General features: G+C 46.0%; 1 protein-coding gene across 1 annotated transcript; it reads right to left on the reverse strand.

Moving 5' to 3' along the window:
- Positions 1 to 14014: 14014 nt before the first annotated feature.
- Positions 14015 to 22234, reverse strand: Tat (tyrosine aminotransferase). The gene is made up of 11 exons (XM_052166854.1): positions 22000 to 22234; positions 21706 to 21810; positions 19715 to 19782; positions 18445 to 18603; positions 17733 to 17871; positions 17190 to 17242; positions 16184 to 16336; positions 15516 to 15644; positions 15024 to 15107; positions 14718 to 14816; positions 14015 to 14385 (listed from the first exon to the last, which is right to left on the reverse strand). The coding sequence occupies exons 1-11, from the start codon at positions 22232 to 22234 to the stop codon at positions 14245 to 14247; spliced, it is 1365 nt and encodes a 454-aa protein (XP_052022814.1). The 3' UTR covers positions 14015 to 14244.
- Positions 22235 to 23056: the final 822 nt, after the last annotated feature.

The raw sequence follows: 23056 nt of genomic DNA on the forward strand, positions 1-23056 counted from the left end.
GTATCTTATTATGTATTAAATTCCTTACAGCCACCCAGCATGCATACACCCAGAATCTGAGTTTCAGTGTAATGGACAGGCCCTGACTGTTCCTGATTAAGTGTGCATGAGTCAATTGTGACCCGTTCTGTCTCTTGTATGTACAGAACTTTTCCAAGAATATATCAAAGAAATATATTTAAGGAAAAAACTATGTTGCCTATAAAAGAATGTATGGGATAAACTATATGAGATTTAGATTTGATTTAAAAAACACACCAGAAAAAATATAAAGCTCCTGGTCACACAGTGATAATTGCTCATGCAGGATGAATAACTATACAGAGACTCATTCATGATGCTACTGTTTCTAGTTCTGTATGTTTTAAAGTCCCCACTCACATTTTCATAAAAGTATCCCTAAATTAGTTTCACCAGTTGATACTAGAGATGGTAAATGGCAAAGTCTAGACTGCTGTGGAGGGCTGGTAGACAGCTCTGTGGAAGAGCCTCGGATGCATAGGGCACTAGCCAGGTCAGGAAGACGGAGGGCTTGTGTCTGCCTGGAGACAACACTAAAGGGCAATGGACAGGTTCTGTTATGAACCCAGCCCTTTAGATACTTGATGTCATTGAATTCTCCCCTCACAGTTCTGCCCAGTGACTCCATCTAACCAAGGCATTGAATTTAGTGACATCAATATGGGACTGCCAGGGCTGTTCGCCCCCTGCTGGATGCATTAGGAAGTGCATTTTGGCCTCTTGTCTAAAACAAGAATCAACTAAGGGGCATGGGACAGGAGACTAGTGGGGACTCTTCAAAACTGTCAACTGACCTGCTGGAGCAGGCTGGCTGCCTACATGCTTGAGAGGCTGGGGCCTAGGTTCATCACCTGTTTAGGCTACAGAGTGAGTCCAAGTTCGGCCAAGGTAGCCAGGGACGCCCTGGCTCAATCACAAGTGAAAAAGAGAACTGGGGAGGTCACTCAGTGGCGGGGCCCCTGCCTAGAGTGACAAACCGCAATTTGATCCCCAGCACAAAATAAAGGTGTGGTTTCAAAAGTCAGGTGAATTTTTAACTTAAGGGAGACTAAAGGAGCTATGATATCTAAATATAAAGTGGGAGATCTGGCTCCCAGATTCAAAAAGAAAGGCTAACATGGTTATCATGGAGCTGTGGAGGGCTCAGTGGGTGATGTGCCTGCTGCTCAAGGACCTGGGTGTGACCCCAGCACCCAGGCAAAGACGCTACATGTGGTAGGACTCATTGTAAGCCCAGCACTGGCTGGCAAGGTGGACCTCAACTAGTCCTTCCTAATCAGCAAACATTAACCCTTGAGGGATTCCATGAGAACCAAAGTAGATGGTAAAGTGTTTAAAAAAAGATAGAGTGGGTATATGATCTACGGAGATGTAGCAGGTATGGGGGGAGGGGGTGCCTCCGTGGGCCCATGCTGTTGCATCCCTTCCCCCTGAGGGACCGTATAGAATAGAGTTTAGGGGCTGGAGAGATGGCTCAGCAGTTAAGAGCACCAACTGCTCTTCTGGAGGTCCTGAGTTCAAATCCCAGCAACCACACAGTGGCTCACAACCATCTGTAATGAGATCCGATGCCCTCTTCTGGTGTGTTTACATAGAATAGAGTTTATTCAGGGTATACAGAGGGGAGTTAAGAGGGTAGTAGAGGCAGAGAAAGGCAGGGGGAGAGAGAGAGGAGAGGAGAGGAGAAGAGAGGAGAGGAGAGAGAAAGAAGTAGAGGAGGAGGAGAGGCGGCCATGAACACATGGAGAGAGAGGGGAGAAGGGAATGAGGGAGAGAGGGCGGAAGCAGGAAGGGAAGATCAAAAGCAAGAGAGGGAGGAGAGGACAAGCAGTCCCTTTCATTGTGAGTCAGGCATACCTGGCTGTTGCTAGGTAACTGCGGGGCAGAGCTTAGAATGCTAACAGGTGGTCTCTGGAGAACACCACCCAAAGCTGACCTCCAACCTCCATCTATACACACGTGCACCCACAGAAACGCATGTGCACCTCACACACAAACTCATGTATGCACACACATGTACCCCACACACACATACACATGCACCTACTCATGACTTATACATGTACACATACATGTACCCACCTACACATGTACATACATACATACATACATACATACATGTGCACCCCCTCACACATGTGCCCCCGTCCACAACTTCCTGTGCATGCTCTCTCCCATTCACCCACCCATTCATATGAACACGCACAGAGAATTATTGTGGAGATGATTCAAAATGTTTGATAAATTATATATTCAATGATGTTCACAAATTGTATTTTAGAAAACATTAACTGTGTGGGTAAAAAACCTCTTTAAGATATTGTTTTAAGTTACGTGTCAGTGTGTGGTTATGTGCACGTGTGTGCAGCAGCCTACAGAGGCCAAGGGTATCATATCTTCAGTAGTTAGGGTTACTGGAAGCTGTGTGGGTGCTCAGAACCAAATTCAGGTCCTCTACAAACATCCATTTTTTTTAAACTGCTGAGTTATCTCTCCAGCCCCAAAACCAATCAGAGGGAAGTATGGATCCTCTATTAGAGAGCAGAAAACTGATGTTCAAAGAGGGAAAGGGACTGATGTTCAAAGAGGCCGAGTCACAGTCGGCCAGCAGCAGCAGTGGTGGCAGCTCAGGTCTGTGCCTCCAGAGCCTGTGCATTGTGCTGTGTGCTCCTTCCTCTGCAGCATCCACAGAAAGCAAGAGGCCGGGCTGAGGCCCACAGCATCCACAGGGTGCAGCAGTGACCCAGGTGGTAAGGGGGACTGTTGATTTCTGCGCTCAAAGGTCCTGTCTGCTCGCTGCGTCTGCTCTCCGTGCTCGCTCACATGCGCAGGGATTCAGTGGAGCCGTGAGCTGCAATGAGACACGCTAGGCCAAATAATTCCACGTGGGATTTTATTTAAGATAGGGAAGGGGTAGCGGGCGGGAAGGAAGAAGAGAAAGAGGGAAGGGGAAAAAGGGGGAGAGGAAAGAGCGCTGCCCGGTTATAAATCAGTGGTGACTTAATTACAGGTAAAGGTGGGCTATGGAATTCTGGGTAAAGGGCAGCTGTTGCCTTGGCAACAGACCTATACATTGTCAGCTTTGCAGGCCTCGGGTACCTACAAGGACCCTTACTATTTTCCTGGGATCATTCATTTATTCAACACAAAATGCCAGGAGTCAATGATAAACCAGACAACCACAGTCATAGAATCCACATTGGTGGAGGAGATAGAGGCTCAGTACCTCCTGGAGTCAGTCCAATCTTCATAATTACCAAACAAGATAAAAAAAGCAACGAGGGAAAGGGAACTAACCCAAGTTGAAGGACAACAGCAGGTTTCCCTTCAAACCGTCCAAATAGTAGATGAGGTAATATGTAGACAGAGGGGAGTGTGAGCAGCGGGTCTGGGGAGGAAGAAGCATGCTTTACAGTAAGAGGGCTCCAAATGCCAGCAGGTGCAGGATGCAAGGTAAGAACAGGGGTGGGGGATGCGGGTGGGCGGTGGGAAGCAGGACCCCAGCAGCCATGTAAAAAGCCAGGCCTGGTGCTGTGACTGTGATCCCAGTGCTAACCACATGGATGCTGAATCCCTGAGCTCTGGGCTCAGTGAGAGACTCTGCGTCCTGGTTTGCTCTTTGCTGTTGTGATAAGAGACATGACCAAAAGCAACTTGGGAAGAAAATGGGTCTGTTTGGCTTATGTGTTCCGGTCATAGTCCATCACTGGGTAAAGTCTGGACAGGACTCAAGCAGGAGCAGAGGCAGGACTGCTGCTTACTCGAGTTCTCTCACCGTTGGCTCGCTCGCTTTCTTATACCACCCAGGACCACCTGGCCAGGGTGACACCACCGCAGTGGGCTGGCCTTTCCCACACCATCCTTAAGAGGTGGCTCCTTGGCAGTCAAGATCTTGCTGCTGGTTGCACACACCTTTGATCCAGCACTTGTGAGGCAGAGACAGGTGGGTCTCTGTGAGTTCAAGGCCAGCGTAGGCTATATAGGAGCTTCTAGGTCAGCCAGGGCTACACAGAGAGAAACCCGGTATTTTTCTTTTTTAGCACATGTTGCTTTTATAGAGGACCCTGGCTCATTTCTTCACATGGTGACTCACAACTGTCTCTGTAACTCTAATTCCAGGGGGTCCAACACCCTCTTCTGACTCCCAAAGGCACAACCATTCACATGGTACACTTACATACATGCAGAAAAGACATTCATACACATGAAATAAAATAAATCTTTTTTGAAAAACTTGAAAAAATAAATGCCCACAAGCATGCCCCACAGGACAGCCTCACCTGAGACCATCCCTCCCCACATGGGTCTAAATTTGTGTCAAATGAGTCTTGTGTTTGTTTCACAAAAACTAACCAGGATGCCCTGCCTTAAAAAATAATGTGAAGTGGCTCAGTGGGCAACAATGTTTCCTAACATTCTGGGTTTTTGTTTGTTTGATTGTTTTGTTTTCGAGACAAGGTTTCTCTGTGTAGCCCTGGCTGTCCTAGAACTCACTCTGTAGACCAGGCTGGCCTCGAACTCAAAATCCACCTGCCTCTGCCTCCCAGAGTGCTGGGATTACAGGCGTGCGCCACCACTGTCCAGCTTGCTGCCAGTCTTGATGGATGACTCAAGTTTGGCCCCTGGAACCTGCATGGTAGAAAGGAGAGAGCTGGCTCCCACAAGTTAGCCTGTACCCTCCACATGTCCCCAACACCAACGGGAAGTTAATAAGGAGATTAGAAACGTGTAATGATTGGGTTTGGGGTTTTTAAATCACTGTGGTGAAGCCAGTTAAGAAGTTGTGGAAAATTCAGACATTGGTGAGCAGGGAAGGAGGAGCCGGATCTAAGGGATATTTGGAAGGCTGGACATGGAAACAGAGGAGAATCGGGGGGTGCTAGCCAATCCCTCAGAAGGGGAGGGTTCACTGGAAGAAGACTGCACGTGGGCGGCTTCATTCTAAGTGGGACCTCAGAAAGCATAGACTGGCAATGTTTTCTAAGATTTCTGTGAGGAGGACTGAGGAGACAGTCAGCTGTGCAGGTCTGAAATTCAGGAAAGAGGTCTAGCCTGGAGATATACATTTGAGTCATCAACTTGTGGATAAGGCAGAGCCATATCCATGTTTAAACAGTTTAAACAGAAGCCCTAGGACTCAGTGGTCCTTAAGGGAGACGGAGCAGTTGCTGTGGAACTGCTGAAATGAGTAGCGGTGGGGTTGGGGGGAGGAGTCTGACAGCCTCACCCACCATAGCTCCATGTTCACAATAGGAGGCAGGCTATGAGGTTAGGATGCCTGCCAGGCTAGGCTGAGAGATATTGAAATCTCCCACGTGTTGAGACCCAAAGAAAATGAAAGGCAGAATAGAGAAAGGTCATAAAGTATTTCAAAGGAGGGGCTTAGAGCAGGAGGGGAAGGGCTGGAAGGAAGTCAATCAGAATCTAAGCTATAAACAAGCAGCTTCATACTGACTGCGACTGCGGTAAGGCGACAAAAAGAAGATGGAAGAATTGTTTGGGGAGCTTGGTAAATAGCATCAAATGTCATCTGCATGGGCTGGAGATTTCCAGGGTAGAGAAAAGGAAGCAGCAGACTATGGGTGTTTCCATGGTAACACAGCAAAGCAAATATCGTGACAAAGCACCCTGCTAGAAAAGCCAGATCAAGCCCGATAACATGGGTTCAGTCCCTGAGACCCACAACGTGGGAGGGAGAGACCCAGTTCTCACCCATTGTCCTCTGGCCTCCAATGTACACCATGCCCCTCCCACCACACGTTAATAAATGTAAGAAAAAAAAAACCCTTTTAACCAAATATTTTCAGATTTGCTCCTGAGGAACAGAAACAAAGATAAAATTATGCTCGAAATGTCGCAGTAGCCAACTGGTGTGCCGTTCAGCCCTAGGAAAGAAGGCTTAGACCTAGGTAAAGTTAGGAGTTTATAAGCCTGAATAAATCCAATCCCATCCAAAGGTTAACCTTGAATAAAAAGATGGGCTCAAAAGAGAACTCTCGGCCGTGTGTGATGGTTTACATCCATAATCCCAAGTAACAGGCTGAGGCAGGAGAACTGCAGTGAGTTCAAAGTTAGCCTAAGCTACCAAGTAAGGCCTTGTATCAAAACAAACACAGGGAGGGAGAGATGGTTCAGTGGCTCAGACCACAGGACCTGAATAAAATCTCCAGCATCCATATTAGAGATGTATACTTCCTGAAACTAACTTCGGGGGATCTGATGCCCTCTTCTTGACTCCAGAGGTACCCACAGCTGTGTGGGATGCACTTGCTCATACAGATACACACACACACACACACACAATCCTCAGAACCTGTTTCTTAAAACACCAGGCATTGTGGCAAATATTGTAATCCTAGCACTTGGGGAGGCAGAGTCTCTCACCTGCCTAACCTTCTTGGTGAGTTCCAGGCCAATGCAAGGCCCTGTCTTAGAAAATAAGGTGCACAGAGCCTGAGAGAGAATGCCCAAGGTTGTCTTCTGGCACTCACAGAAACATGCACACACAGAAAGAGGAAAAAAAAGGAGGGAGGGATGGAGGGAGGGATGGAGAGAGGGAGGAAAGAAAGAAAGGAAGAAAGAAAGAAAGAAAGAAAGAAAGAAAGAAAGAAAGAAAGAAAAAAGAAAGAAAGAAAAAAGAAAGACTAAGTTTTGTGACTTAAGTGTGTGTGTGTGTGTGTGTGTGTGTGTGTGTGGTTTGGCTACGTAAGATTTTGCTATGTATTCCAAACTGACCTGAACTCACTACGTAGCTCAGGTTAGCCATCAATTCACAGCCATACTCCTGCTTTAGCCTGCTAGGTGCTGTGATTACAGGTAAAATCACTATCATGCCTTCCTGGAAATAATAGTTTTAGATATTTACTGAAGTATTTGGAGGGAAAGGTGATGTCTAGGAATTGCTTCGTAATAGCCTAGCAAAGAAAACAAATGGGAAGAAAAGAAGAAAGGGCCAAAATGGTGAAGCACTGGAACCCTGAAATGAGTTCACACATCAGTGTGGATTACATTCTCATTTATGGTTTTATTTATGTTTCATAATGAACAATTCGAGATCCAGAGACAACGAACTCGTCTGGCATGCATGCTAATTGCGCTCTTGTAGAAGTTCCAGTTGCTTTCCTAGAACCGTCTAATGACAAAGATGAAGTGTTGAAGCCCAACTGACGTTTGCCCTGCTTCCATTATGAAATGCCCGAGTCAGGAAAAAAAATAAGCCCTTTGAACCCTGAGATGAGCCAGTGATCGCAAGGTCACTCCGTCTAGTTCTTCCCAAACTGATTCCTGTAAGCGTGGCCTTCCAAAAAATAAACCAGGCCTTCCAGGTGGCTCTGCAGTTGACTCTGCATGTGGAAGCATCTGCCCCCACACCTGCTGTCCTGAATTGTCCCCAGCACCTCACAGGGTGGAAGGAAAGAACAGACTCCTGCAAGTGTCCTCCGACTTGTACCGCGGCCTGTATGCCGCCCCCCATGCACACACACATGAAATACACATTTTTTTTCCTTTAAGAGAGATAAAATGTTTTCTATTTCAGAATGCTAAAGTAATTACAGGTGGCTGTGAGCTGCCAGGTGGGTGTTAGGACTTGAACCTGGGTTCCCTGGAAAAGCAACCAGTGAAAGAATGTCACAGTCTCCCTGAGAAAACGGATTTCCATTGTGAACATATAAATGTAAACTGATCATCTTGCAGGGTTTTGGTTTTGTCTTATTTTGTTTTCTTTTCTTTTAAATGTTTGACTTTTTCTATCCGGGCGTGGTGGTTGGCACCTGGAATCTTGGCACGGTGAGGACCGTAGGTTTGAGGCCAGCCTGAAGAACACAGGAAGACCTTGTCTCAAAACAAAGGTAGTTAAAAACAGTGTGAGCTTCCTTTAAATGCCAACGCATATTCCAGCTGGGCTTCTAAAGGCCTCACTTCCTTCGCCTTTTTTGAAAGTGACATGGAGGCGTGGCCTCTTACCACATAGTTCCTCTAACAGTGTGTTCTTGATCGTTTTAGTATTTTAAGGGTTCTGCAAGCAGCGCCATGATCAATTTAGAACATACCCCTCAACAGCGCACACTCTGTCCACACTGGCAAACCCTCCGTTTCCTCCCTGATCCTCCCTACCAGCCTCAGGCCACCAGCGGATCATGCTTCAGACTCTGTGAGGTTGCCTTTGCTGGTTATCTGGTATCAACAGAATCACACACAGTATTTTTGCCTGGCATCTTTCACTCAGTCTAATATTCTCAAGGTCCAACAATGCTGAGGCATGTATTGCTACTTTATTGCTTTCACTATGAAACCTTTTAAAGATTTACTTTAATTTTTAAGTATACAGAGAAGTGTCCTTACCTCCATGAATCTATGTGAACCACATCTAGATAAGTAGTACCCATGGAGGCCAGTGGAGGGCGGTGAATCCTCTGGATTTACAGATGGTTGTGTGCTGCCCACATGGGTGCTAGGAACTGAACCTGGGTATCCTGGAAAACCAACCAGTGCTCTGAACTGCTGAACCATCTCCACAGTTGCACCTTGTACTTTTAAATACTATACTATTAGATAATTTGATTGTAATTCCAGTAATGGAAATTTGAGTTGTTTCCCCCTTTTGGCTACAGTGCTGTGGTGTACATTTGTATGTATGCTTTAAGAGCAAATTAGGTACTTTTTATACTAAAACAAGTCGTGATCTGGATAAGTATTACTATGGAACTATAGCTCCCTTTGGATCCTATGAACATCTTAATTTTAATTCTTCCAATGACTGCCCATGAGTAGAAGGATGTGTCCCACAAGCCAGGACTCTTCTGTGATGTTAAGTCTCTTCCCAGGTGAGGTATCCAGGCATTGGGCTCTGGGTGGGAACTTACAGGTCATGCCTCAGGAGGGTGCCTATGTGTCTCTGTGAAAGGGGCCAGGGAGGCTGGAGTCTAACATCACACTCTTACAGCGATGTGTTTGCAAGCATTTTTGAATTGTTTACAGTCAGTAAGTACTCCCACAAGACCATTCAACTGTAGGGTACGTACAGTCAGTCCTCAGTAGTATTCAGAAGGCAAGGAGTTGACAGAGTCTCAACTTAACCAAACTCTTACCAGGATTCTCTGAGCCCTTTCTCAACTATTAATGGCTTCAGCAAGACTTGAACCAAGCAGGAACACAGTTTTCAACGAACCAAACTCACCTCCCTAGGATGGTACAGGTATTAAAGCAGCTGCCCAAAGAATTTGCTGTTGACTCTAGTGTCCTGTCTCCAAGCCTGCACTGGAAACTTGGCGAGCGACCCTCCCCACGCGCTATTTAGCAACACACCCAGGTGCCTTTCACATGAGCCAACATCTTCTTTCCTTTTTTTCCCCCTACTTTTTCTTCTTCACTCTGTGGAGGCCCCCTTTTGTTACACCCAATCTGTTTCCTCCACTACCACATCTGTAAAAATTAAAGTTCCCTTTATTTTGGCTGCTCCCCGTTACAATCAAGACATATAAATCACAACTTGTCTCTATGCTTGTGTCCAGTTTCATCTCCGACAAGACCGTTGGAGCCGATTCGTTTTTTCCAGCAGCAGGAACACAGGACCGTGAAGGGCACGCACGATTCTTTGAAGAAACGTTCCAAAGGGCCGTATTTTGACACCAGCTAACGCCCCACTTGGGGACTGACCTAGAGCTGAGACCGCTCAGCAGGTGCTTATGATACCCAGAGATGATTTGTCAAGTTCTTGGAACCTGAAGGCACACAGAAGGAAGAGAATTTCACATAGGGCAGGGGGTCTAGTTCAAACTGGAGGTGTAAACAAAATGGAGAAAAAGCGGAGGTACTGTCAACATTTGCTCTCAGGCACCTCTTGTGGTCCTTAGCCCAGCCCCGTGGGGTCGTTCATCTGTGCATGTGCAGTTACTGGGGCAGTTCGAACCAGGGTGAAGTATGAATACTGAGCCGCCTAATCGCAGAGGCCTGCCAGCTTAGTAGGCTGTGCTCAAACCTAGGGAGGTGACCCCACAACTTGTAGCCCTTGTCCCAGCTTTTATCCGGAGACTCGGACACGGATAGAAAAGTGTTTTTCTGGAATGTCAAGCTCAGGGACAGGGAAGAATGTTTAGAGTCACCCAGGACTTGATGAACACTTCAGATATATGTCACCTCTATTTCGACCTAGATAGAGCTCAGAACTATAGAGTTAAGTTATTTGACCTTTAGAGCCTTACAAATACAGAGGCAGATGCTCACAGACAACCATTGGACTGAGCACGGGGTCCCCAATGAAGAAGTTAGAGAAAGGACTGAAGGAGCTGAAGGAGTTTGCAACCTCACAGAACAACAACAATATCAACCAACTAGACCCTCCCAGGACTAAGCCCTAGGACTAAGCCACCAACCAAGGAGTACACATGGCTCCAGCTGCATTTGAGGCAGAGGAATGCCTTAAATGGGAGGAGAGGTCCTTGGTCCTATGAAGGCCCGATAGATGCCCCAGCGTGGGGAAATCAAAGGAGGGTAGGTGTGAGTGGGCTGGGTGGAGGAGCATCCTCATAGAAGCATGGGGAGGGAGGATGGCTTGGGGGTTTTCTGGGAGGGGGAAAAACAGGAAAGGGAAAAATGTTTGAACTGTAAATAAAGAATATAACTGGAATACCCAAAACATAATCCACACATCAAATGAGATACAAGAAGAAAGCAGGAGTGGTCCCTGGTTCTGGAAAGACTCAATGAAACAGTATTTGGCAAAACCAGAACGGGGAACTGGGAAGGGGTGGGAGGGAGGACAGGGGAAGAGAAGGGGGCTTACGGGACTTTCGGGGAGTGGGGGGGGCTAGAAAAGGGGAAATCATTTGAAATGTAAATAAATTATATCAAATAAAAAAAAAGACAAAAAAAAAATAAATAAAGAATATATTCAATAAAATATATATTAAAAAAGGGGGGTGGGGACTGTGCCTACCTGTGCATACACAGTCACTTCCATCTCCTGAGAACACTGTTGAAGTGTGGACCACTAAACACTCATTTCCTCCCCGGAGAAGAAGTCAGACGACTGAAGAACGGGTCCTTTGTATAAAGCACGGGATGTTTATACGTGCGGTTTGGAATTTGTCCAGTGTACACACACCCCTCACGGTCCACCTCCACTTTTCCCCAACCCCTCACTCCTCCCACCGCCCACCACAGTGGCAGGGATGCACCCAGACTCTTGTACCTACTAGCCAAGGGCTGTGTCACTGAGCAACACCTCAGTCACTTCCCCAAGACGTCTGACTGTGCATCTGGCACATTTATCAAAATGTAGACACCAGAGAAACTGTAGAGTTATAGGGTCTAGTCAGAGTTTTGTTACCAAGTAGAATTATCTGTACAGAGGAAGAGTCTTGTATAAAGCACCATCTTCCTGTTTATTTTGGGGGGCAGGAGACAGGAAAAGAGGAGCCAGGCGATTTTGGAAAAGGTCCACTCTGGTGGCATACAGGAAATGGACTCTTTATCATCTTAATCATATCTTCCTTCATTATGGGTTTGATAAGGAAATTTAAGGCATAAAATGTCTGGGAGCTCTCTGAACTGAAACCCAGGTTAGAAAAGGCGTTTGTTGCTTTTCTTTTCTTTTTTTCTTTTTTGTAAAGATAATTCTTTGGATGTGACCAGCAGGATTGAGACACTAAATTCTTCTTCTAATTAAGAAAACCTGCCTTGGTGAGCCGTCTCCAGACATTGATGGTCTAATGCAGTCCCAGGCCAACCTTGCAAGATTTCTCCTGCCCTTCTCTAAGAGAGGCATTGAAGAACTGCACCTCAGAAGACTTGCAGACAAAGTGCTGACCTTTCATCACCTAGGTCAAATGAAAATAGTTCCACTGAGTAGCTACAGGAATTAGGTAAGAGTAGGTGATTGGTACCAAAGGCTTCGAAGTCAACATTTTGAAAGTGTGAAAATGCACATAGACATCATATTCATATGTAGGGCATGTGGGACGGTGCTAACAGACAGGCATAAGAACTGGTAAGGTTGAGTGAGCTGGGAATCTCAGAGATTTGAGAACAGTAGGGGTGGAGCCTTTCCCCACCCACCTCTGTACCTGCTCTGGAAAGTGTAACCATGACACCCAACAGAGACAGGCAGTCAGTCACGTAGCATAACATGACTCCTCTTCACCACGTTAATGAGGTATCTAGATAGCCTTGAGCCTCTAGACGATGACCTTCCTTTCCTGGGTATCTCACGCCCTTCACCCAAGAGGTATATAATCCCTGGTTCACCTCAATAAAGTGCGTGTGTTCACCCCCAACCCCACCCCCAGTCAAGCAATATGAACAAGCAAGACTCATCTTAGGAACTGCTTCATTAAATATCACCTCGGGGAAGGCCTTCTCCTGACCGAGCCATGCCTAAGACTCCTGAAGGCCTTTCCTCTTCTCCAGCCCCTCTGGTAGTCAGCACCCGCTCCCAGTCAGACCAGATCCCACTCATTCATGGCTCTGCCTTCCCCTTTCTGCCTGGTGTACAGAAGCCCTGAGGAGAAGAGTGAACCACAGATGCCCTGTCCCTGATGTCCTCTCCCAATGGTATCCTGGTAGCACCTGGGTACCCAGAGAGGAGACTGAGAACCACAACATTTGTCCCAGATCCCACTCTTCCCCTTCTGTTCTGACAGGCATCTGCGTCTGATGCCCTGAAGGAAAACACAGTCTGTGTACTCCCCGTTCCGGATTTTGCCTGGCCATCTCTCTGAGCCAGTGAGTTGTTAGCACCCAGACCACACTGGGGAAGGAAGGCAGCACCCTGTCCCACATACATATACATATAAACATACACATATGCATATACACTTGTTTTGTAAGTACTTTCTAAAATCAGTACGTCTACAAAGAAATAGATGATACTAGGATGGTTGGCATTGCTTGTTAACTTAACATAGTCTAGAATAACCAAGAGAGAAGCATATTCCTGTGAGGGATTTTATAGTGTTAACTGAGATGGAGCCATCCATCCTAACTGTGGGCAGCATGATGACATGGGCTGGGGCCCTGGAATCAATAGAAAGGAGATATTGAGCTGAGCATGGCAAGCATTCCTCTCTCTGTGCCTCCCCTCCGTGATGGACTGCACCCCCTGAAACCGTGAGCTAGAATAAACCCTTCCTTACATCGGGTGCTCTGTTACAGTAATGTGTAGAAGTAACTAAGGCAGAGACCTAGCGGGTAATGGGCTGGACCGAACCCCGCCCCAGAAAACACATCACAGAGAAGCGTACTTGATAAAGTTTTATTTATAAAAAGAAAAGAAAACAATAATTTATGCCCTTGATAAAATAAAAGATCTTATAATATAAATGTTTCTTAGAAAATATATGAAAAGATAATATTACAAATATTAATAAATCAATATTCACACGACAGCAAAAGTGGCTATGATTCTACGAGAAGACGAGGAGGAAGATGCTGTCCCATACACAGCATTGTCTCTAGAAAGGCCTCCCGTCCCATCTTTCTCCTTCAATGAGGTGTGCTCCTGTTTTAAGAAAACCTGATGCAAGCAGATCTAATCAGGAAGCTGGTCAATTTAGGAAGCTGGTATTTATTTGCACCGCAAAATAATTCTTTACAAAAAAAAAAAAAATTCTATCAAGGATCATTTAAATATCAAGTTTCCTAATGTACTTATATATAATTAACCAAATTCACAAGTCCTTGGCTTCTCTCTGGTGTAGCTCTACTGCAGGGAGTGAGGTATTCCTGAAGTGAGGCGGCGACCGAGGTGACTTCTGACCTGACTGAAAAGGATGCTCCTGTGTCAGCTCGAGGAAATGAAGGCATCCTCCGTCTTCTGCTTCTCATCCTGAGGTCTCGCTTTTCTCCATCCCATCTTTCTGGTAAACTGTTCACCTGGTTCCCTCAGGATAAGGAAGTATATCGTGCGTGTGTGCGTGTGTGCGTGCGTGCGTGCATGCGTGCGAGCGAGTGTGTGTGTGTGTGTGTGTGTGTGTGTGTGTGTGTGTGTGTATTGTAGGTGGTGGCAATGAGCTCATGAGTCGCTCCAGCAGAGCCAAGTAAGGGGAGATGCTGGGGTTCCAGGCATGTGTCGGATGTGACTGGGGGAAGAAGAAATAATCCTCAAGTCTTGATGCGGTGCTTTGGAGGTCCCTCTTCCAGAAGGAACATCTGTCTTCCTGAGGAGAAGCAGCCCAGCCCAGCCCTCCTTGCGTGCGACATGTCTTCAGGAAGACGTGCGAGGGTCTATTTATCACACTCCTCCTGGCTGCCTTCAGCACAGTGGTAATGCTGTTCACAGAACTCCTGGATCCGGCTACAAGCCTCCAGCATCATCACCTCGGGCACTGTGATGACCACCCGGAAGAAATTTGGGTACTCGAAGCACTGTAAACACAACAACCTGTTATCTCCAGGGCAGCCGAGTCTGATACTAGCTCACCTTAACCTAGCCAGGCCTCTGGTGTGCAAGACAGAGTAATGCCCTTCTCCTAAGGATGCCCTTTCACCCCACTGGAAGGAATTAAGTTGGCAACTGAGTTCATTCCTCTGGAAATGGACAACTCTCCTCCCACCCACAGGGATAGTGATGAAAGAGAATATGGAGAGTATGGGAGAAATTTTCAGACTGAAACACAGCTCGGGAAGACCTCTGGGGTCTTCGGGGGGGGGGGGGGGCGCTGTTGGGAATGTCTGCAGAGACCCGCACCAGCACTCACCGTCGCTGGGAGGCAGTGGACAGCTTGCTCCGCAATTAACCGCTCTGTGAACTCCACGTCATTCTCAAATTCTGGGAAATGCTCCATCTCAATTCCCACCTGAACCCACAATAAAGAGAGAAGGCCGGCATGTCACTGGAGGAATACAGACCAGCTTCCTATGCCAGAAATGAGGGCAGGGCGTCCCTGAAGCTGTCTGGGAACTCTGCTGCCCATAACTAAGAATGCTTAAAAAAATGACATGGATATATCCGTATTTTAGTTTATCACATCTACACACACACACATACACACACACACACTTACCATAAGGTACATGGCTCCAGAAGGGCGGACCGGCTGGAGCCCAGGAATAGCAGCCAGTGCCCCATAGCAGAGCTCAGCATTGGACTACAAGAGGCAGAGAGAAACAGAAAAATCAAGGATCAAATTTCAAGTGAAAGAAAACCTTGACTTCCATATGTCATGTTTTATGTGATAAAGCAATTTAAAAAAAAAAAGAAGAAGAAGAAGAAGAAGAAGCATTATTGAAGGTAGAACCTTCACTGAAGGCCGCAAACCTAGGCTTAACGTTTTAGTACAAAGAGCCAACGAGAACAAAACCCCATCACTTGAAGTTCTTAGCAAGATGGAGTGAATTACAGGAAGTGGGGGAAGTCACCTGTGGAGAACACCTCTCACTTCTGATTAGCCCGGCTGCACAGGGCTGCAGAAATGAAGGGCCATCATTCCAGATTCTGCTGATATGTTCTCTGGCTCCCAAAGTCCTCCAGTGAAAGGCCACAAGCTGCCCTTTACCTTAAGGAAGCTTAAAGTGTCATGGTAGAACTCCTGAGGGGTCCGCTGCAGGATGCTCTTCAGAGCGCCTTGGACGATGGTGCATGGCCCCAGGATCCGTTGACTCAGTTTCACCAGCCCATCGCGAATCTAGAATCCCCCGGGGAGACTCATTAATCAGCCTATCTTAGGCATCCTTGTGCGGTGGCTCTATTCTAACCTTTCTATCAGGTTCTCGACCTCAGCAAAGATGGCACCTGCTGACCCTCTTACATTAGACCACCTGAGTCTAAGGTCCTTCTCTGTCACAAACCTATGTGTGACCCTGGGCAGATGATGTAACTTCACTGCACCCCTTGACTATAAAATGCTCTCATAGGGTGTTAAGAAGGTAAAATAAAATAGGTTCATAAAACATGAGTTATATTGCTATCATTGCTGTGGTTCTTTGCCTTTTTATAGCCTTCAAATTGGAGGCAGGTGAAATGTCTTCACAGACCCAGAGACCCAAAGATGAGAAAACTGGGTTTGGATCAGGAATATCTATATACATCTTCGTCAATCTTATTTCCAGACACCACAAACAATGCATTCAGGAAGGGGAGGAGACCCTCCCTCTGCAATACTGAGCATTCAAAACTGAATACATATACTAAATTATTCACACCATTCCACCATATTGCTCTCACCTCATTGCCAAAAATGTCTCTTCGATCATGGATTAGGATCCAGCCCAACCTCCAGCCAGGAACCAACCAGCGCTTAGCCAGCCCACCACAGGACAGGATGGGGACATTGGTGCTGAGGGTGGCCAGTGGTTCATATTTGTGGTCTGAAAACACCTGTGGAAGAGAGGTGTCCCTGAATGCTTTCTTTTGGACCCTGTGCCTCCCTCCCATCCCTTTTCTTAGATGTTGAGGGGCAGAGTAAGGATTGACAGGCCCCTTCCCACCATCGGGCATGACCGGATACCACACAGTTCAGGGGAACATGTCTGAAGACATTTAATTTGGTGTGTGGTCTGGATTAAAGGAAGCCTAACATGTAGGTAATGACGCTAGTCCAATGGTGCCTACCGCTTCTGGAAACTTGTGATGTGGAATTCCAATAGGTGAAGTTATAAATTTAAAAATAAAAGGGGGCAACCATAATCTAATGTCTAACATTCCTAGGCCCAGCAATGCTGCAGAAGGCAGACTTTGGAAGGGTCTAGAAGGCATCTCAGCACATCAGGATTTGTAACATTCCCAAAGAAGTCTAGAATGATATCAACCGTTCTTCCTCTTCCTGGGCACTTTTTCTTTTCATTTTTGATTCCAGGAATTCGGCCCAGCCTTGAGCATGCTGGGTGGGCATGTACTCAACCACTGAGCTACATTTTCAGGACCCCTCTTCCCAACAACTACTTAAAATACATCCATAAGAGTCATACACAACAAATCCACAAGTACCTTTATATCCTATCTCCTTGGCATCTACATTCAAGGAAATTCCCAGAACTTTTGCTTTTCCCCAGCTCTTTGAATTAAATAATTTAACTAATGGGAGGCTAGGCTGAGGAGTCTGTGTAGTTGTTGAGAATGTCTACACAGAATAGCCATCTGCATCCGACCATTCCATTAGACAACTCTCCACGTCCCAGAAAGCCATATGCTATTGAGACTCCTGTAATGATCTAACCCAAACCACACTTACCATATCACCATAGATCTCATCGGCTAAGATAGGGACACATTGCCTTTCAGCCACTGAAAAGAACGAAAGCAACGCTGCAATCATTTTCAGGTTGGATTACATCATTTCCTTCATGCCTGGCCCTCTGTGCTCTGAGTCCCATGCTCACGGATCATACTGTTGGAAACTAAGCACTTCTGGTGTTCTCCCAGGATGTCTAGCCTAACTGTGCCATTTAACCACACATTCCAAATTCTCTCTTCCACAGAAAGGTAGTGGAGAAAAGCAAACACAGGTGAACTGCCTATTAACCAAAATCCGCCAAAATGACATCTTTGCCAGTTTTGGATTAGGGACATGCTTCTCACTTCCCCTTCTTTTAGACAAGTCCTGGGCCCCATGACACATCATTGGCTAGAGGCAGTGCAGGCGTCTCCCCATCTCCATTCCAGACCCAGGACATGCTGCCTCTCAGAGAGCAGCTAAAGGATGCTGTTCTCTGTTCTCACCTCCTCCCAGAGAGTGTGTGTGTGTGTGTGGGGGGGGGGTGTCTTCGGCATTTACCTGCCAAAATCTTCTGAAGGTGCCGCTTACTGAACACGGAGCCACAGGGATTGGACGGGTTGTTGACAACGAGACAAGCCGTTTTATCGTCAATCAGAGATTCCAGTTGCTTTAGGTCAATTTCCCAAGACTTCTCGGGCTGAGAAAGAAAAAAGTGAGACTAAGACGTTTCTGGATGATTTAGAGGGAAGAGTCAGCCCAAGAATTCAGTGTAAAGAATAAAATAAGGAGCCACCAAGCTTTATGATCTGAGTTCCAACTCTGGGAGGCACATGGTGGGAGGAGGGAGTGACCACAGAAATTTGTCTTTGACCTCCTCACACAAGCCACTGTGTGCACACACTAAACTCACTGCCCCAATCACACACACCAACACACACACAAAATAGATGAATATAAAGAGTTTTAATTGGCTCCAACCTCTTACCTTCAGACCAGTCTCTGTATGACAATGGTCATTTCCTTTTTATAGGTTAGTAACCTAGCACTTGAGTCAAAACTTAAGACCTGGAGCATTGCCTCAGGGATTAAGAGTACTTGCTGTTCTTGCAAAGGACCCAGGTTCAATTCCCAGCACCCACATGATGGCTCACAGCAATCTACAGCTCGGTTCCAGGGACTTTAACATCCTCTTCTGGCAGGCACCCATGTGGTATGTGGATAAAAATACCCATATAAGATATAATAAACCTTAAAAAATGTTTTTAATTACCAATAGATTGTAGAGCTTGACCTCAATTCCCATAGATTCAGCCAAAGTCCTATAGAGGGAAAACCCGGGCCTCGGAATGAGGATGTTTTGTCCAGGATTGGCCAACACAGCTAGACACAGCTCAATGGCCTGACTGCAGCCACTTGTCAGAATGACATCCTGTGAAGAGAAGAAGGGTGGACTTGGGAGAGAGCTCATCATGTGTGTGAGTTGGAAGTAATAATGAACTTATTTTAATAAGTCCCAAAGAAATAGGAAGGATTGTACTGAGCCCAACCAAATCTATCTTGTCTATCTATCTATCTATAATCTATCATCTATCTTGTCTACCTATAATCTGTCATCTATCTATCATGTATCTATTATCCATCATTTATCTTATATATCTATTATGTATTTATCTGTCATCTATCATTCATCTTATTTATCATCTTATCATCTACCATCCATCATCTATCTATCATGTATCCATAATCTACCATCCATCATCTATCTATCATGTATCTATAATCTATCATCCATCATCTATCCATAATCTGTCATCTATCCTTTATCTGCTGTCTATCTATCATCTATGTATGTCTCTATCTCTCTTCTAACCATCTCTCAGCTATCTCTAAATGTTGTTGAAAATGATGGCTATTTTTAAAAATTAAGCAAATCACCTTAAAAAAAAGTGACTCAATTGACTATGACTCAATCAGTTCTCAAGGGAGATCTTCGATTGACCTTGGACTATTTTCCACCAGGTTATTTATTTACTTTTGACCAGAGATTTGAAGCCTGACTCTTCTCTGAACACAGATGAGAGACGCCTCTTAGATTAGGAGGTAGACAACAGGAGGGAGGGCAGCATCCAAGGTTGGATCTGCCACCAATCCAGTATGCTGTGAAACTCCTAATGTTCTGTCTCAGTGCCCTAATGTGAGTGAAGGCAGATACATGCATAAACATCTCCTAATGAGAAATTCTCTGAAACTAATAATTTACTATTTATGAAGAGTTTCTCAGTGATCTTTGGAAGAAAATCAAATCTAGGATGACCTTGGGGGTCCTTTGAGACTCTAGAACAACAGTATATCCATGTCAGGAGACACTTATACCACAGTGACATTAATCACAAGTCCTGATCAATGACCCCAACTGTGTAAGAAGTCCTTAACTTGCTACCCAGGAATTCTCCTCAGCTCCCCTCAAACCATCACCCCGTGGGACAGAAGCAAGGAGTGTGCTTGCCCTCAGCAGCCTCTGAGCTGGTACCCTGGCTCACCTTAGCTTCCAGCGGAGCCTCAGGGCAGTGGTAATAAGAAGCGACCTCCTCCCGACTGGATAGATAACCTGACACAAGACATAGGAGAGGAAGCTGGAGGTTTTCATCCCTTGACTAACAGTCATGCCCCAGACTTCAGCACTGCTTCCGGCCACCCTCTACCCTTGCTTAGGGGCAGTTCATCCTGTACAGCTCAGTCATGTGTGAAGGGAATTAATTTCCTATTGCTGTCTTATTAAGAGTGCAAATGTATGACAACAACAGACGCATAAATCCACTGCAAATCGTGAATGCTATAATTACATTTTATTCTGCTTTAAATAAGGACTTAATGCCTTAAGTACCTTTATATAGGGTCTACTTTCTGAAATGCCACCAACAGTTTATTAATGGGTATTTCAACAAGTGATCAACATGTCCTACTTTATTAATGAGGAAGACTGGATTCTTGGAGTTGACCGTTACCCTCCCTCCTCCCTGGGCCATGCTCAGACCCTTTGAACCCTTGTCAGATAAAGGTTTGATTCCAGTTTCCAAGTTCGATTAGTTTCCCAATACTTTGGATAATGAAATTATTTACTTGGTATTGTGTGGGTGTGCACATGTGTGGCAGCTGGAGGACAACTTTGGGGGGGGTCAGTTTTCTCCTTCCACTATGGTGGGGGGGGGGGTCCTAGGAATTGAACTCAGATCACCAGGCTTCACAGCAAGCATGTTTACCCAGAAAGGCATCTTACTGGTCCTTGTTATAATATTCTAGAATCTAATTTTGAGTCTTGAATTTTATCATTGTTATATGCAGCTTTCTAATATGTAAGTTATTTTCTAATATGTAATGTAATCCACTTGAAAGCCACACCTCTTGGGAAAGCTTTTGAATCTGATGTTACTATGAAACTGGGTTGTTGGGTTTTTTTTTTTAATTAATTCTGCATTTAAAAGGGATCAGTGTATACAATAACCCAGTGGGAGATAAACAACACGACACGACAATAAAGCCAGGGAATTAACTATTTTACCCTAAATCTTTAGGAGAGACATTTTTTGACAGATGGGATTTTCCTAACTAGGGAAGTACCTTGCTCTGGGGAATAACTCTGCCCATGGTGTGCCAGCCACTCCCCTCTAAACCATCATCGATGCATTTCAAAGAGATCAAGGCCAGAATGAAAATAGGAATTTAGACCACAAAGGAGCTGACTGCAGGGGGCAAATGTGTAAATAAATCTCAAGCCTAGAGGACCGAGGGCAGGTAGACTCAGGACCGAGGGCAGGCAGACTCGCCTTCACGGTAAAGAAGGGCAGAACTGTTCAAGGGATAGCTCTGAGCACCTAAAGAAGAGGTGTCAACGTGCAGATAAAATCAGGAAAGAAGTTAGACCTCACGGCTGTGTTTAAGAATCCAGGGTGGAACCCTCCCCCGAATCTAAAGGGTTGCTCTCTTGGGTCTTCTTCAGAACCTCAGATCAGGAAATCAACGACAATTAAATATAGGTTGGAGTCCTATTTAGAAAGCTTGATAGAAAACAAGAGAGGTGGCTCAGTGGGTACAGGGGCTTGCTGCAAAGTCTGGCAGCCTGAGTTCAATCCTCAGGTCACTCATGGTGGCAAGAGAAAGCCAGTCTCCACAGCTGTCCATACAACACACACACACACACACACACTGTGGACACACAGCATGCACTCTTGCTTCCCCCACCTCTGTCAGTCTGTCAGTCTGTCCGTCTGTCTGTCTGTTGTTTTGTTTGTTTGCCTGATTCTCTCTCTCTCTCTCTCTCTCTCTCTCTCTCTCTCTCTGTCTGTCTCTGTGTGTGACACACACACACACATGAATAAATACATTAATTAAAAAAATTAAAAGTCAGGCATGATAGCACATGCCTATAATCCCAGCTCTTGAAAGGCTAAGGCAGGACGATCACTCGTTTGAGATCAGACTGTGTTATATAACAATGACAAAAGGCACTCTGAACATCTCTGGGCAAGCTTACCGATGGATGGGGCATAGCCGTTGTACTTCCCGGAGTCCAGGGCATCTTTCATGGCTTGCGTAACTTCAGGGTCTGTAGGCAGGTTCCCAAACACAGTAGGATCCCCTGTTCACAGAAGAGGAAAGCTAAAAAACTACCAAGAGTTCACATCCCCACGTTAGCTCTCCTCTCCTCCACACCCTTCCCCTCCCCTTCCTTCCCCTCCCCTCCTCTCCTCTCCTCTCTTCCAGGCAGCCCTTGAGGGTGGGAGGTGGGCGGGCAATGTCACCCCTCCATCAAGTGGCCCGAACTCACCAATTGACAGAGAAATCACGGTTTTGTTGGGATTCGGCTTCACCTTCATGTTGTCCACGATGGCTCGGATGGGATTAAAGGTCTTGTTGGACATGTCAGAGGGCCTCACGTTCCATCTGGCCTTCCTGCCTTTCATTCTTCCTTGCACGGAGCTTCTCCCGCCAATATTGACATGCACACCCAGAACTGAAGGCAGGCTGTCGTTGGCATCGGTCTGAATCACATAGGAGTCCATGGCTCGCAAAGCCTACAGGGAAAAAGAAACATACCTCCCTGTAAGGCTAAGATGATGCTCTCTGAATTGGGGAGCTACGTTTAGACCTAACAGAGGAGACTTCGCACGCGCAACTCTCTAACGCATTTATAGGCTTTTACCTGTAAGACAGCTTTGCTAGGAATGGGGGGGGGGGGGGGCTCAGAATGTCTTGCAGAGATAGAAAATAAAGGAGCAACTCATTTTCCAAAATTAGCAGGGAGCATTTAATTGAACATTTATCTACTACAAGTGGGATTGGTTTTTTGGTTTTGTTTTTTTTTCCCCCTCTTTGAGGAGAGCGTGTACTTGCGCATGCGCATCTAGCTCGGTCCGCTACAAATGTGTGGAGGTCAGAGGACAACCTTAGGTTTCAGTCCCTACGGTCCATCTTGTCTGAGACAGGATCTCTGCCCCCATCTCGCTGTGGGTCCTGGGATTGCAGATGCACACCACCACATTTGACTTTACATGGGTCCTAGAGATCTGAATTCTAATCCTCACCCTTGGGTGACAAGGGCTTTTCCTGCTGAGTCATCTCCCAGGCCTGTGTAAGTGAGACTTTCTGTACCCAACTCTAACCCCGTGCTTTAAGTTAAAGCAAGAGAAAAAAAAAAAAAAAACAGGAAAGTATTCACCAAAGCATGTGGGTTACCATCCGTCCACACAGAGACCCCCAAAGGAAGGATCTTCCCGGTACTTTAGCCTGGGCAGCTTGGCAAGACCTGTCTCAAAAACTGTAAAACTGCCAGGCCGTGATGACACACGCCTTTAATCCCAGTACTTGGGAGGCAGAGGCAGGCA

This window comes from Apodemus sylvaticus, chromosome 21 (assembly GCF_947179515.1).
Source record: "Apodemus sylvaticus chromosome 21, mApoSyl1.1, whole genome shotgun sequence".
In the NCBI taxonomy this organism is placed as follows: Eukaryota; Metazoa; Chordata; class Mammalia; order Rodentia; family Muridae; genus Apodemus; species Apodemus sylvaticus.